This window comes from Trichomonas vaginalis, chromosome VI (genome assembly GCF_026262505.1).
Source record: "Trichomonas vaginalis G3 chromosome VI, whole genome shotgun sequence".
Classification (NCBI taxonomy): Eukaryota; Parabasalia; order Trichomonadida; family Trichomonadidae; genus Trichomonas; species Trichomonas vaginalis.
The window spans coordinates 15,904,755-15,923,364 of NC_067208.1; the positions used below are offsets into that span (position 1 = coordinate 15,904,755).

At 27.9% G+C, this 18,610-nt stretch overlaps 1 protein-coding gene and 1 pseudogene across 2 annotated transcripts, besides 5 other annotated features; one reads left to right on the forward strand and one right to left on the reverse strand.

Annotated features, from left to right (window-relative positions):
• The first annotated feature begins 744 nt into the window (after positions 1-744).
• Positions 745-2,895: a mobile genetic element.
• Positions 2,178-2,683, forward strand: TVAGG3_0873160 (annotated as a pseudogene). Its single transcript has one exon. A coding segment is annotated over exon 1 (506 nt).
• Positions 2,896-3,776: 881 nt separating the features above from the next.
• Positions 3,777-4,106: a mobile genetic element.
• A 26-nt stretch (positions 4,107-4,132) lies between these two features.
• Positions 4,133-5,069: a mobile genetic element.
• A 26-nt stretch (positions 5,070-5,095) lies between these two features.
• Positions 5,096-5,235: a mobile genetic element.
• Positions 5,236-13,788: 8,553 nt separating this feature from the next.
• Positions 13,789-14,629: a mobile genetic element.
• A 159-nt stretch (positions 14,630-14,788) lies between these two features.
• TVAGG3_0873220 (uncharacterized protein) lies at positions 14,789-15,373 on the reverse strand (the record flags this gene model as incomplete). Its single annotated transcript, XM_001307882.1, has 1 exon — positions 14,876-15,352. One exon carries the CDS (start codon positions 15,350-15,352, stop codon positions 14,876-14,878), a length of 477 nt encoding a protein of 158 aa, XP_001307883.1.
• Between the last annotated feature and the right edge of the window lie 3,237 nt (positions 15,374-18,610).

Genomic DNA, 18,610 nt, shown 5'->3' on the forward strand with positions numbered 1-18,610 from the left:
GTTGCGGCTTCCGCCTTCATTGATATGGCGCCCCTTATTGTTTCTGGACCGACAACGGTTCATAAAATAGGGGCGCCTTTCAAGATCTGATCTTTTGGGGCGTCCAATGGCGGCATACAGACTCTCATTCTCCCTACCAAAATGGGAAGATTGAGAGATTCTGCCGACATTGGAGCGCTGCCAAAGCATTCAGGCTATTCCTGCCTTTATTGGGGATACAATAATAAACACCGTATGAAGATCTCCTAATTAATCCATTAACTGGAACAAATTACAGCCAAATCAAATGTACGCTGAAACCGAAATACACAAATGCAGATACGAGTAAAGGTGTGCAAATTAGGGATACAGATACAGGCATGACCGCTGTTGACACATTCACAGCGTAATAATAAACATAATTTTTTAATTTCATTTTTAACAAGTTTTTTTAATGTATGTAATGAATAATTCATTAGAATAGATAATGCACATTGTAACAGAATAGAACAATCACCAAATTTTTTTGAAATTAAAAAATAAAAGTAAAGTATAAAGTAATCTAACCAAAAAAGATATTTAAAAGAATTTTGGAAAAAACAGAATAAGGTAATGATTATTTTTTAGATACACAATCGATGTACTGAAGTAATAATCCGGTAAATATGATTGAGATTAGGAGTATTAGTATTATTTTACAAGTAGCTAAAAGAATAAAACTATAATATAAAATAAATGAAGTTTAATGAAACAATAAAAGTAAATGAAAGGGACAGACTAGCCCATTGTCACTTTTTAATTTAGCCAATGAACGCTTATGGAGTGGAGTTTTTGGGTAAAATCTGATTTGCTTATAAATGAAATAAAATCAAAGAAACCATATTGGCATTATATTATGCAAAAATAAATGATCTACTTAGTACTTTTAAAGTTAATTTCAGAAAAAATTTGACACAATGGTATCCGCACATACAAGTGGTGTACAAACAAATATAAGTTGGTTTAAACATATATTGCTATATCTCATGATCTTACTTAGTACTTTTAAAGTTAATTTCAGAAAAAAATTTGACAAATGGTAACCGCACATACAAGTGGTGTACAACCAAAATTTCATATCCCTAGTTTTACATTTATGTTTAGTTTTATTTCACCTAATTTTCAAAGATCATAATTGATTAGATGGCCAAGCTATTCAAAACACGACCAAGCTTATCAAAATAAGACAATATATTCAAAATTCTTTATTCTTTCAAATCATTTCATTTAATGCAGATCCAAGATCACGAACTCACATATATCGAGTTGCTTAGTATGGAGTGCAACAAGAAATACAAGCAGGTTGTAGTTATTCATATAAACTAGGAAAGAAAAAAATCAAATCAAATTTAATTGTAAGTGGCGAATTGTCCATGTCGCTTCCTTGTTGATACACTTCCCGATGACAAGTACCACATACGAAATGTATTAACACCCACAATCATTCTGCCCCTTTTCCAAACAAATCACACAAATTACATCATATTTTATAGATCTTATTTAACAAGATATTTTGAATCAAATCAAGACCGTGTTTACGCACAATTAAGGTGTTTCAAAGATCTTAATATCCCATTTGATAGTGGGATCATTCCGGAAATGTTTCAACAATCTACAGATGCTTTAAAAAAGTTTTCTAAACGCCTTCATTGCAATCAATACCCGTTTCTCAGCGGATGATGTTACATCTCTTGCAATTTTTGTCGAATGGTTAAGAGTCATTCTCCAGATGATCTCATCGAGTTTATTCATGAGCCAGATCGTATGATTTTCTATTACGCCCATTCGAAGCAATGCTTTTTCACATCAAATACAAACTTATCACATTGATTCCACTTATAAGCTCTTGCGCTCTCGCATACCATTTTATGCCGTCACTGGCAAATTCGCGGAATCAATTGTTTTTCCGTTTTTGTATTTTTTCGTTTGGCCCGACACAAGTGAAAATATACAAGTTTGTCTCACAGCATATTTTGGCTCCATCAATCGCGAACCATCTTATTTTTCAATGGACTGCGCACCTCAAATCACAAATGCTGTTGAAACAGCCATCCCCTTATGCCAGATCATTTGGTGTGGTGTTCATGTGTTGGCGCGCTGTCATGAGAAAGGCTGAAAAGTTTCAAGATCGTTCCAACTCGAAAACTTTCTATAACTTAATGAAGTTATTGGTCTTTGGTTCTGAAGAGGAAGAAATTGATCCTGATGAAGTTTACAACAATTTAGAAGAAATTTTAAATGAGGAACTGCTGCCCGTGAATACTTTGACCGACAGTGGCGCCATCATCTTGACAGGTGGATGCTTCGCTATAGAAATGAAGGAGATGGAACAAACAACATCTCAGAATCACATTTCAAGGTTTTGAAGCACCAGTACTTCCCAGAAAGGCGAAATCTTCGACTCGATGAACTTGTCATCGAGTTATATTCCAGTGTTGTTCCTTCATTCCTGATTAAGTTGCAAATTAAAGGTCTGGATTCAGAGAGAAGTGTTAAAGTTATCAAAAAAGTCACAAGAGATTTCGAAGAAATGACACAATTTAAAAAAGTCGAATGCATCAGTATGCTTGAAGCTGTTCAGAAAGGTCTGAAAAATGATACACTTGATCCCAACATTGTTTACTCAACATTAAAAATATTATTGCAAAGAAAACATTTGATTTAATAAACATTTAATTTATTATAATTAATTTTTTATTACAGTATAGTAAAAAATGCTATAAATAAATTATTATATTTTATTAAAATGTGACTTTTAATAGTAAGTGAATAAAATAAATCAGGAATTGGGAAAGAAATAAGGTTAATTAAAAATAATGAAAATTACAAGTTTAAGGTTAATAAAAAAGTGACAATGGGCGAGTTTGTCCCCCACTCAAAGTTAAATAAATAATAAAGATTTTTATTTTATATCAGTATTGAGAAGAAGTAACAGCTGATACTTGGTAGACAACTTCTTTATATCTAGAAAATTCTATCTTGCCTTTTATTTTTTTCTCGCTGTGAAACGTATTCGGTCATTTTTTTAAAAATTAATTTTTTGTTAGAGATAAGAGCTAAAACTCGGTAAACAACTTCTTTATGTCTAGAAAATTCTATCTTGCCTTTTATTTTTTTCTCGCTGTGAAACGTATTCGGTCATTTTTTTAAAAATTAATTTTTTGTTAGAGATAAGAGCTAAAACTCGGTAAACAACTTCTTTATGTCTAGAAAATTCTATCTTGCCTTTTATTTTTTTCTCGCTGTGAAACGTATTCGGTCATTTTTTTAAAAATTAATTTTTTGTTAGAGATAAGAGCTAAAACTCGGTAAACAACTTCTTTATGTCTAGAAAATTCTATCTTGTTGCATGCTAAGTTCGGTCAACGATAGGAATTGAGGGGAAATTAATCGTCGAGGAAGTACGATTATGTAAAGTAAAAAATGTTGTGGGATTTTTAATATTGTATATAATTTTATAATAAAATTTTTGTGAGACATTTTAAGAAGCACATATAATTTTTTGAATTTAAAAATTAAAGTAGTGTTGAATGAATTTAGTGATTAATTTAATACGGATATTTCTCAAAATTAATCAAAATAGGTTTTCAGAGAACTTTTGAGATATCTTTTCAAAATGTCTTTTTGAAAATATATAAGTATTATATCAAATTGAAAAAAGGTATTTATCAAAATTCTAAATTCTTAATAAAAAATAACTTTTCAGAGGATTGTGATTTGAAAGCATGAGTAATAGTAAAAAATATCTACGATTTTAATGAGGGAATTGTTCCTTATGAGGTATACATTATAACTATATACCTCATAAGGAACAATTCCTCTTGATAGCTGGGAAACTTTCTCTGAATAACTTATCATTTGGAGAAAGTTTCCCAGCTATCTATTAGAAACTAAAGGCTGTGAGGCACTAATATATAATCAGTGCCTCATAGCCTTTAGTTTCTTATTAAAAACGAGAAAACTTGTTCGAAATGATAAACAATTTCGAACAAGTTTTCTCGTTTAAGGAGGGAATTGTTCCTTATGAGGTATACAGTATGAATATATACCTCATAAGGAACAATTCCCTCTTGATAGCTGGAAACTTTCCTGATAACTTATCATTTGGACAGGAAAAGTGACACTTTACATGGCAAAAAATAGAGCCTTACTTTTGAGATACTTGAGATTGAAACTGAATTTATGAGGCGGTGATCTTGAATCACTACCTCATAAGGTTCAGTTTCATATAAAATTTGTTGCAATTTGTTATTCTTTTGCAATTATTTCTTATAAGATTTTACATCTTTTAGCGGGGAATGTTTGTTATCATGTATATATTATAAATATCTACACGATAACGAACATTCCTCGCTAAATTGCTGAGAAACTTTGAGGAAATGTCGAACAATTTCCTCAAATTTTCTCAGATTTATATAGATCACTAGAGTCCCCTAGGCACTGATTCTGGTTCAGTACCTAGGAGGCTCTAGTTCTCTAACGAACTGATAAAATGTTTTTAAATTTTTGGATATTGCTACCTGTGAAGCACTGACTTCAAAGTCAGTACCTCACAGGTAGCAATTACATTGAAAGATGGGAGAAACTTTCTCCGAATGTTAAACATTCGGACAAAGTTTCTCACATTTGTAGTGGAGATGGAAGGCTTTGAGGTATATTGTATTAATATATACCCCAAAGCCTTCCATCTCCACTTGAAAGTGTCCAAACTTTGGGTTAATACTTTGCAATTAACCCAAAGTTTGGACACTTTCTAGAAGGAATTGAGGGTAAGAGATATACATTCATATGGTATATCTCTTACCCTCCAATTCCTTCTTAAAAATGGGAGAAACTTTGTCCGAATGTTAAACTATTCGGCAAAGTTTCTCCATTTTTTGAAGGAATTGGAGGCTATGAGATACTGATGCAATGTCAGTAACTCATGGCTTCCAATTCCTTCCTAAAACTCATAAAAGTGGACATTACATGCATATAAAATTTGACATGTAAAGTCCACTTTTTGTGAGCGGGGATTTGACGGAGTCAAATCCCCTTTTTCGTTTACGAGAAAGCCAAATTCTCTCAAAAAGTTAAGGGTGCCTTATAACGATAATGTAAACATCACAAAATTAACCTTATTAGAACTCGAATGAATGGATTATCCAGATTCTAGTTCTCAATATAATAGCCTTAAAAGTGCTTTTCTGAGGGTGGTTTATCGTCTATAGGGCACCCTTAAGTAGGACCAATTTTTTATAAAAAAATCCAATTCCATTATGAATGTTAATTAATTTATATAATTATTGAATAAAAATTTTCTTTGAGATTATGAAAGTTCTTTGAAAAGTTATTTTTTCTCATTTTTAAATATTGTATTAGCCTATTTATTTATAATCCAAATTAAATAACTTTAAATTCAATATTTAAAGAATAATTTTGAAGGAATTGAGTTACTTCCCCCGACGATAAAATTGAGAGGTTTACATTTTGACCGAACTTAGCATGCAACAATCTTGCCTTTTATTTTTTTCTCGCTGTGAAACGTATTCGGTCATTTTTTTAAAAATTAATTTTTTGTTAGAGATAAGAGCTAAAACTCGGTAAACAACTTCTTTATGTCTAGAAAATTCTATCTTGCCTTTTATTTTTTTCTCGCTGTGAAACGTATTCGGTCATTTTTTTAAAAATTAATTTTTTGTTAGAGATAAGAGCTAAAACTCGGTAAACAACTTCTTTATGTCTAGAAAATTCTATCTGCCTTTTATTTTTTTCTCGCTGTGAAACGTATTCGGTCATTTTTTTAAAAATTAATTTTTTGTTAGAGATAAGAGCTAAAACTCGGTAAAACTTCTTATGTCTAGAAAATTCTATCTTGCCTTTATTTTTTCTCGCTGTGAAACGTATTCGGTCTTTTTTTTAAAAATTAATTTTTTGTTAGAGATAAGAGCTAAAACTCGGTAAACAAACTTCTTTATGTCTAGAAAATTCTATCTTGCCTTTTATTTTTTTCTCGCTGTGAAACGTATTCGGTCTTTTTTTTAAAAATTAATTTTTTGTTAGAGATAAGCTAAAACTCGGTAAAACAACTTCTTTATGTCTAGAAAATTCTATCTTGCCTTTTATTTTTTCTCGCTGTGAAACGTATTCGGTCTTTTTTTTAAAAATTAATTTTTTGTTAAGATAAGAGCTAAAACTCGGTAAACAACTTCTTTATGTCTAGAAAATTCTATCTTGCCTTTTATTTTTTTCTCGCTGTGAAACGTATTCGTCTTTTTTTTAAAAATTAATTTTTTGTTAGAGATAAGAGCTAAAACTCGGTAAACAACTTCTTTTAGTCTAGAAAATTCTATCTTGCCTTTTATTTTTTTCTCGCTGTGAAACGTATTCGGTCATTTTTTTAAAAATTAATTTTTTGTTAGAGATAAGAGCTAAAACTCGTAAACAACTTCTTTATGTCTAGAAAAATTCTATCTTGCCTTTTATTTTTTTCTCGCTGTGAAACGTATTCGGTCATTTTTTTAAAAATTAATTTTTTGTTAGAGATAAGAGCTAAAACCTCGGTAAACAACTTCTTTATGTCTAGAAAATTCTATCTTGCCTTTTATTTTTTTCTCGCTGTGAAACGTATTCGGTCATTTTTTTAAAAATTAATTTTTTGTTAGAGATAAGAGCTAAAACTCGGTAAACAACTTCTTTATGTCTAGAAAATTCTATCTTGCCTTTTAATTTTTTTCTCGCTGTGAAACGTATTCGGTCTTTTTTTAAAAATTAAATTTTTGTTAGAGATAAGAGCTAAAACTCGGTAAACAACTTCTTTATGTCTAGAAAATTCTATCTTGCCTTTTATTTTTTTCTCGCTGTGAAACGTATTCGGTCTTTTTTTTAAAAATTAATTTTTTGTTAGAGATAAGAGCTAAAACTCGGTAAACAACTTCTTTATGTCTAGAAAATTCTATCTTGCTTTTATTTTTTCTCGCTGTGAAACGTATTCGGTCATTTTTTTTAAAAATTAATTTTTTGTTAGAGATAAGAGCTAAAACCGGTAAACAACTTCTTTATGTCTAGAAAATTCTATCTTGCCTTTTATTTTTTTCTCGCTGTGAAACGTATTCGGTCTTTTTTTTAAAAATTAATTTTTTGTTAGAGATAAGAGCTAAAACTCGGTAAACAACTTCTTTATGTCTAGAAAATTCTATCTTGCCTTTTATTTTTTTCTCGCTGTGAAACGTATTCGGTCATTTTTTTAAAAATTAATTTTTTGTTAGAGATAAGAGCTAAAACTCGGTAAACAACTTCTTTATGTCTAGAAAATTCTATCTTGCCTTTTATTTTTTTCTCGCTGTGAAACGTATTCGGTCTTTTTTTTAAAAATTAATTTTTTTGTTAGAGATAAGAGCTAAAACTCGGTAAACAACTTCTTTATGTCTAGAAAATTCTATCTTGCCTTTTATTTTTTTCTCGCTGTGAAACGTATTCGGTCATTTTTTTAAAATTAATTTTTTGTTAGAGATAAGAGCTAAAACTCGGTAAACAACTTCTTTATGTCTAGAAAATTCTATCTTGCCTTTTATTTTTTTCTCGCTGTGAAACGTATTCGGTCATTTTTTTAAAAAATTAATTTTTTGTTAGAGATAAGAGCTAAAACTCGGTAAACAACTTCTTTATGTCTAGAAAATTCTATCTTGCCTTTTATTTTTTTCTCGCTGTGAAACGTATTCGTCTTTTTTTTAAAATTAATTTTTTGTTAGAGATAAGAGCTAAAACTCGGTAAACAACTTCTTTATGTCTAGAAAATTCTATCTTGCCTTTTATTTTTTTCTCGCTGTGAAACGTATTCGGTCATTTTTTTAAAAATTAATTTTTTGTTAGAGATAAGAGCTAAAACTCGGTAAACAACTTCTTTATGTCTAGAAAATTCTATCTTGCCTTTTATTTTTTTCTCGCTGTGAAACGTATTCGTCTTTTTTTTAAAAATTAATTTTTTGTTAGAGATAAGAGCTAAAACTCGGTAAACAACTTCTTTATGTCTAGAAAATTCTATCTTGCCTTTTATTTTTTTCTCGCTGTGAAACGTATTCGGTCTTTTTTTTAAAAATTAATTTTTTGTTAGAGATAAGAGCTAAAACTCGGTAAACAACTTCTTTATGTCTAGAAAATTCTATCTTGCCTTTTATTTTTTTCTCGCTGTGAAACGTATTCGGTCATTTTTTTAAAAATTAATTTTTTGTTAGAGATAAGAGCTAAAACTCGGTAAACAACTTCTTTATGTCTAGAAAATTCTATCTTGCCTTTTATTTTTTCTCGCTGTGAAACGTATTCGGTCTTTTTTTTAAAAATTAATTTTTTGTTAGAGATAAGAGCTAAAACTCGGTAAACAACTTCTTTATGTCTAGAAAATTCTATCTTGCCTTTTATTTTTTTCTCGCTGTGAAACGTATTCGGTCTTTTTTTTAAAAATTAATTTTTTGTTAGAGATAAGAGCTAAAACTCGGTAAACAACTTCTTTATGTCTAGAAAATTCTATCTTGCCTTTTATTTTTTTCTCGCTGTGAAACGTATTCGGTCATTTTTTTAAAAATTAATTTTTTTTAGAGATAAGAGCTAAAACTCGGTAAACAACTTCTTTATGTCTAGAAAATTCTATCTTGCCTTTTATTTTTTTCTCGCTGTGAAACGTATTCGGTCTTTTTTTTAAAAATTAATTTTTTGTTAGAGATAAGAGCTAAAACTCGGTAAACAACTTCTTTATGTCTAGAAAATTCTATCTTGCCTTTTATTTTTTTCTCGCTGTGAAACGTATTCGGTCATTTTTTTAAAAATTAATTTTTTGTTAGAGATAAGAGCTAAAACTCGGTAAACAACTTCTTTATGTCTAGAAAATTCTATCTTGCCTTTTTTTTTTTTCTCGCTGTGAAACGTATTCGTCTTTTTTTTAAAAATTAATTTTTTGTTAGAGATAAGAGCTAAAACTCGGTAAACAACTTCTTTATGTCTAGAAAATTCTATCTTGCCTTTTATTTTTTTCTCGCTGTGAAACGTATTCGGTCATTTTTTTTAAAAATTAATTTTTTGTTAGAGATAAGAGCTAAAACTCGGTAAACAACTTCTTTATGTCTAGAAAATTCTATCTTGCCTTTTATTTTTTTCTCGCTGTGAAACGTATTCGGTCTTTTTTTTAAAAATTAATTTTTTGTTAGAGATAAGAGCTAAAACTCGGTAAACAACTTCTTTATGTCTAGAAAATTCTATCTTGCCTTTTATTTTTTTCTCGCTGTGAAACGTATTCGGTCTTTTTTTAAAAATTAATTTTTTGTTAGAGATAAGAGCTAAAACTCGGTAAACAACTTCTTTATGTCTAGAAAATTCTATCTTGCCTTTTATTTTTTTCTCGCTGTGAAACGTATTCGGTCATTTTTTTAAAAATTAATTTTTTGTTAGAGATAAGAGCTAAAACTCGGTAAACAACTTCTTTATGTCTAGAAAATTCTATCTTGCCTTTTATTTTTTTCTCGCTGTGAAACGTATTCGGTCATTTTTTTAAAAATTAATTTTTTGTTAGAGATAAGAGCTAAAACTCGGTAAACAACTTCTTTATGTCTAGAAAATTCTATCTTGCCTTTTATTTTTTTCTCGCTGTGAAACGTATTCGGTCATTTTTTTAAAAATTAATTTTTTGTTAGAGATAAGAGCTAAAACTCGGTAAACAACTTCTTTATGTCTAGAAAATTCTATCTTGCCTTTTATTTTTTTCTCGCTGTGAAACGTATTCGGTCTTTTTTTTAAAAATTAATTTTTTGTTAGAGATAAGAGCTAAAACTCGGTAAACAACTTCTTTATGTCTAGAAAATTCTATCTTGCCTTTTATTTTTTTCTCGCTGTGAAACGTATTCGGTCATTTTTTTAAAAATTAATTTTTTGTTAGAGATAAGAGCTAAAACTCGGTAAACAACTTCTTTATGTCTAGAAAATTCTATCTTGCCTTTTATTTTTTTCTCGCTGTGAAACGTATTCGGTCTTTTTTTTAAAAATTAATTTTTTGTTAGAGATAAGAGCTAAAACTCGGTAAACAACTTCTTTATGTCTAGAAAATTCTATCTTGCCTTTTATTTTTTTCTCGCTGTGAAACGTATTCGGTCATTTTTTTAAAAATTAATTTTTTGTTAGAGATAAGAGCTAAAACTCGGTAAACAACTTCTTTATGTCTAGAAAATTCTATCTTGCCTTTTATTTTTTTCTCGCTGTGAAACGTATTCGGTCTTTTTTTTAAAAATTAATTTTTTGTTAGAGATAAGAGCTAAAACTCGGTAAACAACTTCTTTATGTCTAGAAAATTCTATCTTGCCTTTTATCTTTTTCTCGCTGTGAAACGTATTCGGTCTTTTTTTTAAAAATTAATTTTTTGTTAGAGATAAGAGCTAAAACTCGGTAAACAACTTCTTTATGTCTAGAAAATTCTATCTTGCCTTTTATTTTTTTCTCGCTGTGAAACGTATTCGGTCTTTTTTTTAAAAATTAATTTTTTGTTAGAGATAAGAGCTAAAACTCGGTAAACAACTTCTTTATGTCTAGAAAATTCTATCTTGCCTTTTATTTTTTTCTCGCTGTGAAACGTATTCGGTCATTTTTTTAAAAATTAATTTTTTGTTAGAGATAAGAGCTAAAACTCGGTAAACAACTTCTTTATGTCTAGAAAATTCTATCTTGCCTTTTATTTTTTTCTCGCTGTGAAACGTATTCGGTCTTTTTTTTAAAAATTAATTTTTTGTTAGAGATAAGAGCTAAAACTCGGTAAACAACTTCTTTATGTCTAGAAAATTCTATCTTGCCTTTTATTTTTTTCTCGCTGTGAAACGTATTCGGTCTTTTTTTTAAAAATTAATTTTTTGTTAGAGATAAGAGCTAAAACTCGGTAAACAACTTCTTTATGTCTAGAAAATTCTATCTTGCCTTTTATTTTTTTCTCGCTGTGAAACGTATTCGGTCATTTTTTTAAAAATTAATTTTTTGTTAGAGATAAGAGCTAAAACTCGGTAAACAACTTCTTTATGTCTAGAAAATTCTATCTTGCCTTTTATTTTTTTCTCGCTGTGAAACGTATTCGGTCATTTTTTTAAAAATTAATTTTTTGTTAGAGATAAGAGCTAAAACTCGGTAAACAACTTCTTTATGTCTAGAAAATTCTATCTTGCCTTTTATTTTTTTTCTCGCTGTGAAACGTATTCGGTCTTTTTTTTAAAAATTAATTTTTTGTTAGAGATAAGAGCTAAAACTCGGTAAACAACTTCTTTATGTCTAGAAAATTCTATCTTGCCTTTTATCTTTTTCTCGCTGTGAAACGTATTCGGTCTTTTTTTTAAAAATTAATTTTTTGTTAGAGATAAGAGCTAAAACTCGGTAAACAACTTCTTTATGTCTAGAAAATTCTATCTTGCCTTTTATTTTTTTCTCGCTGTGAAACGTATTCGTCATTTTTTAAAAAATTAATTTTTGTTAGAGATAAGAGCTAAAACTCGGTAAACAACTTCTTTATGTCTAGAAAATTCTATCTTGCCTTTTATTTTTTTTCTCGCTGTGAAACGTATTCGGTCTTTTTTTTAAAAATTAATTTTTTGTTAGAGATAAGAGCTAAAACTCGGTAAACAACTTCTTTATGTCTAGAAAATTCTATCTTGCCTTTTATTTTTTCTCGCTGTGAAACGTATTCGGTCATTTTTTTTAAAAATTAATTTTTTGTTAGAGATAAGAGCTAAAACTCGGTAAACAACTTCTTTATGTCTAGAAAATTCTATCTTGCCTTTTATTTTTTTCTCGCTGTGAAACGTATTCGGTCTTTTTTTTAAAAATTAATTTTTTGTTAGAGATAAGAGCTAAAACTCGGTAAACAACTTCTTTATGTCTAGAAAATTCTATCTTGCCTTTTATTTTTTTCTCGCTGTGAAACGTATTCGTCTTTTTTTTAAAAATTAATTTTTGTTAGAGATAAGAGCTAAAACTCGGTAAACAACTTCTTTATGTCTAGAAAATTCTATCTTGCCTTTTATTTTTTTCTCGCTGTGAAACGTATTCGGTCATTTTTTTAAAAATTAATTTTTTGTTAGAGATAAGAGCTAAAACTCGGTAAACAACTTCTTTATGTCTAGAAAATTCTATCTTGCCTTTTATTTTTTTCTCGCTGTGAAACGTATTCGGTCATTTTTTTAAAAATTAATTTTTTGTTAGAGATAAGAGCTAAAACTCGGTAAACAACTTCTTTATGTCTAGAAAATTCTATCTTGCCTTTTATTTTTTTCTCGCTGTGAAACGTATTCGGTCATTTTTTTAAAAATTAATTTTTTGTTAGAGATAAGAGCTAAAACTCGGTAAACAACTTCTTTATGTCTAGAAAATTCTATCTTGCCTTTTATTTTTTTCTCGCTGTGAAACGTATTCGGTCTTTTTTTTAAAAATTAATTTTTGTTAGAGATAAGAGCTAAAACTCGGTAAACAACTTCTTTATGTCTAGAAAATTCTATCTTGCCTTTTATTTTTTTCTCGCTGTGAAACGTATTCGGTCATTTTTTTAAAAATTAATTTTTTGTTAGAGATAAGAGCTAAAACTCGGTAAACAACTTCTTTATGTCTAGAAAATTCTATCTTGCCTTTTATTTTTTTCTCGCTGTGAAACGTATTCGGTCTTTTTTTAAAAATTAATTTTTTGTTAGAGATAAGAGCTAAAACTCGGTAAACAACTTCTTTATGTCTAGAAAATTCTATCTTGCCTTTTATTTTTTTCTCGCTGTGAAACGTATTCGGTCATTTTTTTAAAAATTAATTTTTTGTTAGAGATAAGAGCTAAAACTCGGTAAACAACTTCTTTATGTCTAGAAAATTCTATCTTGCCTTTTATTTTTTTCTCGCTGTGAAACGTATTCGTCTTTTTTTTAAAAATTAATTTTTTGTTAGAGATAAGAGCTAAAACTCGGTAAACAACTTCTTTATGTCTAGAAAATTCTATCTTGCCTTTTATCTTTTTCTCGCTGTGAAACGTATTCGGTCTTTTTTTTAAAAATTAATTTTTTGTTAGAGATAAGAGCTAAAACTCGGTAAACAACTTCTTTATGTCTAGAAAATTCTATCTTGCCTTTTATTTTTTCTCGCTGTGAAACGTATTCGGTCATTTTTTTAAAAATTAATTTTTTGTTAGAGATAAGAGCTAAAACTCGGTAAACAACTTCTTTATGTCTAGAAAATTCTATCTTGCCTTTTATTTTTTTCTCGCTGTGAAACGTATTCGGTCTTTTTTTTAAAAATTAATTTTTTGTTAGAGATAAGAGCTAAAACTCGGTAAACAACTTCTTTATGTCTAGAAAATTCTATCTTGCCTTTTATTTTTTTCTCGCTGTGAAACGTATTCGGTCATTTTTTTAAAAATTAATTTTTTGTTAGAGATAAGAGCTAAAACTCGGTAAACAACTTCTTTATGTCTAGAAAATTCTATCTTGCCTTTTATTTTTTTCTCGCTGTGAAACGTATTCGGTCATTTTTTTAAAAATTAATTTTTTGTTAGAGATAAGAGCTAAAACTCGGTAAACAACTTCTTTATGTCTAGAAAATTCTATCTTGCCTTTTATTTTTTTCTCGCTGTGAAACGTATTCGGTCATTTTTTAAAAATTAATTTTTTGTTAGAGATAAGAGCTAAAACTCGGTAAACAACTTCTTTATGTCTAGAAAATTCTATCTTGCCTTTTATTTTTTTCTCGCTGTGAAACGTATTCGGTCTTTTTTTTAAAAATTAATTTTTTGTTAGAGATAAGAGCTAAAACTCGGTAAACAACTTCTTTATGTCTAGAAAATTCTATCTTGCCTTTTATTTTTTTCTCGCTGTGAAACGTATTCGGTCTTTTTTTTAAAAATTAATTTTTTGTTAGAGATAAGAGCTAAAACTCGGTAAACAACTTCTTTATGTCTAGAAAATTCTATCTTGCCTTTTATCTTTTTCTCGCTGTGAAACGTATTCGGTCTTTTTTTTAAAAATTAATTTTTTGTTAGAGATAAGAGCTAAAACATTGCAGACAACTCCCCCATGTCTAGCAAATTTAACATTCGTCTCCCATTTTTATATATTTGGTTTAGAATGTTCGAAAATGCGTAATATGGTCATTAATATTAATTGAAAAGAACCTTGAATTAATTCAATCTGATCTCACAAAATATTTTAAATTACAAACTATGTAGTTTGAATAGATAACAAGTATCAAACTCAAATAACTAGTTTATTTTTGAATAAAAATTATTTGAATACTTTCAATTTTGTGAATATTCCTTCAAAAATCAAGTTTAAATATCTTATTTGCCATATAATCCCAGATACAATGAAACATATTCGAAATTGAAAAGAATGACTTTTTCTGTTCTTTCAATCATTCAATTTGAATTTTGCAATATTGGATTTCTCATTAAATAGCTATTAAAAACAACAAGCAATTTAACTTACCTTCAAATTTATTTGTGTTATATTCAATCTTCTCAAAACTTATAATTTTCGGCTATAGCATGATTATATGCTATATAATATAATAAACCTATAATAGTATCATTCTTTCAATTATTTGAAGAGAAAACCGAAAAAATCTATTTTCGGTCTATAACAATATCCCGAGCAACATTGATTTTTTGAAAAATACCCGAATTCAGTTATTTTAGTTTGAATTGCTGGAGCACAATAACAGCTGAAAACGTTTGCATTAAAATTAAAAATGTCGAATAAATAACGCTAAAATAATTTTAGAAAATGAAAAATGATTATAATGGAAACAAAAATAAATAACAAAACAATTTATTATAAACAAAACATGAAACGAAAATACAAACATAATATAAAAAAATTAAATAAAATTACATCGGAGGTGTAAATGATGGTTTTTCCTTAGAGGATTTCGGATAAATATAAATGGTGGGTGGAGGGGTATTTGAAATTGGCTTAGATGAACTATCTGAGAAAAGAGAAGAAATGTATCCGTGTACAGCACTACTCAACTGATCCTGAGACTCTGTTATAAATAAATTTAATAATTCAGGTTTTCTACGTTGTATAGATTCATTGAATCCATTTATATTTTTCGATTTCATGAAAGCAAACAACTGAGCAGTTTTATAACGACATAAACAGGAAGAGTTTTTATCGATAAAATCATCAACCATAGCTTGCGTAAATTTATCAATGTCCATCGGATGTAATTTTAATAATTTGTCTTTAATTTCTTCATATATTTTTATTGACCACGTACCACCTGGCCCATGAGTACTCTCTTTAATAAACTCCAGAAACTGTTGCATTTCCGCTGAAGAGAGTTTGAGCTTAGGTCTGTACATTAAAAAATTTTAAATGAATAAGAACCGCCACAACAATTCTGAGTGAGTTTTGAATTTTTATTTTGAATACTCTCAAAAAAATAAGAATAAACATACAAAAATTTAATATTGGTTGCCGCACGTTTTGTTTATGATTTGAATATTTTAAAATATTATGTTATATAGCATGAAATGAAAAGAAAGAATAATTTTCAAAATATTGAAAGGTAATTTAGTAAAGAAAAGATATAATAAAGAAGCAACATAGAATAAAATCGCATTTTCATAAAATTGTGCATAAATCTATGTCTATTATTAGTTTTGGATATTCCACTGATATTCATAATGAGGTTATATAGTATTTCAGATATATTAATAAATTAGCCCCACTTGGCATTTTTATTTTTTGAAAGTACAAAAATAGTTGATAATTGAGTGTCAAAAAACGATTCATCATTGAAATGGATAAAAGAAAAACACTGATAGATTGAGACTGGTAGTAATATACATATGATATAGTTACATCTAGTTTTTGAATGTGAAAATTGAGAGAAAAATTATTTTTTGGGAATTGTAATGCAAATGAGAATAATAATCAGATTCTTGAATTTCATGAATAATCATTTTTTGATGATTATTCGGAGTTTTTTAAAATTTGCATCCATTCATCATAATATATCGAATATTACATAATTATCAATGTTTTTTTTTCTATAATTTTTTATATATTACAAATCGTATTCTGAAAAGTCATCTACTTTAACTTTTCAGTCTAAAAACGTGCTCGTTTCGTTAATCAGCAAATAAAAATAGATTCCATTTAATTTTTCAAATAATTCGTATTCTGCTAAATTACATTGAATTGGGTTATTTTCTTAATCTATTTTAACCCATATATTAGTTTCTATAATAACTCTACACTCATAAAACATTTTCTAATCAAATTAAATATATTATTTTAACATGTGATTTTTATTAAACTTTTCATACTTTTTGCAATTACTATCATTGTGTTTTCAATTCTAACAAACATTTTCAGAACTCTTATTGAATTCCTCTTCGCAAATTTACGCTTTCCTCAATTTTGTTAATATTCAATTTTAGTGTTCTCAGAAATATTTGACATGGGAAATTTCTTATGACTTCATTTCTATTACATATCTTTTTTATATAATTTTGGTTCTTTCATAATATATCACTATTATCTTCATTTTCCTTTCCATTTCTATTCTTTCAACATTTTTTTTTGTTTCTGTATAAATTTCAACAGATAATAATCTCTCTTTTTGTTTCATATTGAATAATTTAATAATAATTGATTTTTATGATTTTTTTTTCAAATATATTTTTTTCATTTGAATCTGAATCTCATCATTCTAATTTTACTCTAAGGGTTTCGTTTTGCGAAAAAAACGTACAATACGCAATTTCGCTAAAAAACATTTAGCTAGCAATTTCGACCTTTGACTCCACTCAAGACGTCACTTTTTTAATTTTGCGGTATCATATTTTTGGAAAATCTTTATGAATATTATATTAAAAGTCTCTTTAATATCTATATTTCATATTTTTATCGATTTTTAAAGTTTTTGCGAAAAGTATTCAATTATTTTTGCTATTTGGTCGGGTAAATGTCAGATTTGCGACATTTTCTGATATGATATTCAGATTCTACGTTGATAATAATGCTTATAGAACCCTCTTGCTATTGTGTCAAAATTGCGAAACCGATAGCAAAAATATCTCGCAATATCAAAATTGAGATATTGAGTGAATTATGCATTATAGAGATTAAAAATCTGATTTGTGAAAACATCTCATCAGTTTCTAGCTAATTCAAAAATCTTTACTATCTTATTCGATTAAAATGAAAAGGGAATAGTTTCATTATGCTTTAAATGACAGCCTTATAATATAATCATAGTTTTCGCTCAATATGCAGCATTTTTTTTTCGAAATCTATGGTCAATGTCCTAAATACTGATTGCTTTGCATTCATATCTCTTACATTTTCTATACCCACATCACTATTCATTGCTATTCCTATCTTTTTCATTTTTGTTTGTTTCTCATAATTTCTCAAAAAACACGATAACTTGATATTTGTAAATATCATACTTTATAACGTAAATAAGAACTTGACCTATTAAGAAAAGCAGTAATGAAAAGAAAATCTGAAATTCATAAAAATTACAAGTTTCTGATGACAATTAGCTTAATTAAACCAGGTACAAGATTATATAATTGTATTTTCTATCCAATTATCCATATAATATCTTATCCAGAAAAAAAAACTTGATCAATACCAAATGATTTTTTAACTAGTAAATAAAGTATTTTCTTTACACACACATTGTATATCATAGTTTTTTTTGGTTTCGCAAAACATCCAAAAACAAATATGCTATAAAAGTGACAATTTTAGCAAAACGAAACCCTTATTTACTCTTAAGTTAACTTTTATTTTATGTACTATAAAAAATCGTACTTCTATCACTGTAAGATCATGTATTTATATTTCATATTTCATTTGTCCTGTTTTTAATTAATAAATCATAAAATTTGATTTATGAGTATGTAGTTCCAATACGAATAACTAAAGAAAATGGAAATATTATTGTTTTTTGAAAAAAACTTTAAAAAATTAAGTAATTACCTTAATTAATTCCAATTTAATATACTGTATACAACTAATAGCCAACTGTGATTTTATTTCCCATGGGAAAGATCAGTCACAGTTCGGTTTTCCTTTTTTCAAAATATCTCATAGAATTCAATTTTGTGACGATATGGTACATTCAAATAATTCAATAATAATCCATTTTTGAAAAGAATATCAAAATAAATAGATAAATATCTAAACAAAATAAACAAGAATATTTGATTTGTAAATTCAATTAACTGAAATAAAGGTTCAGAAAAATTACAGGCGGATATCTCTCACAAAATCTCATATAATTGATATTATAATTTGTGTTTTTGAATTAACTTCTTTTGAAATTTTTCTTCATTTTATATATCAGTTTCGAAAAACTAGAGAAATTAAATGTTCTCATGGAGTGTGGCATGGGCTATTCCATAATTCTTCATTTCAAACAAAGAAATGTTATAGTTTCGTTAATGAAGAAAACGATTAGTGAGTACAAGGGAATCTTCAATTCAAATTTACATAGAATCCGTATTGAATTGTTAAATATATCAATTAATTTGCTTCAAATCAAAATGATTTTTTTTCGATTTGTTTTAATTGCTTTCGAATAATGCCTAATAGATAATAAA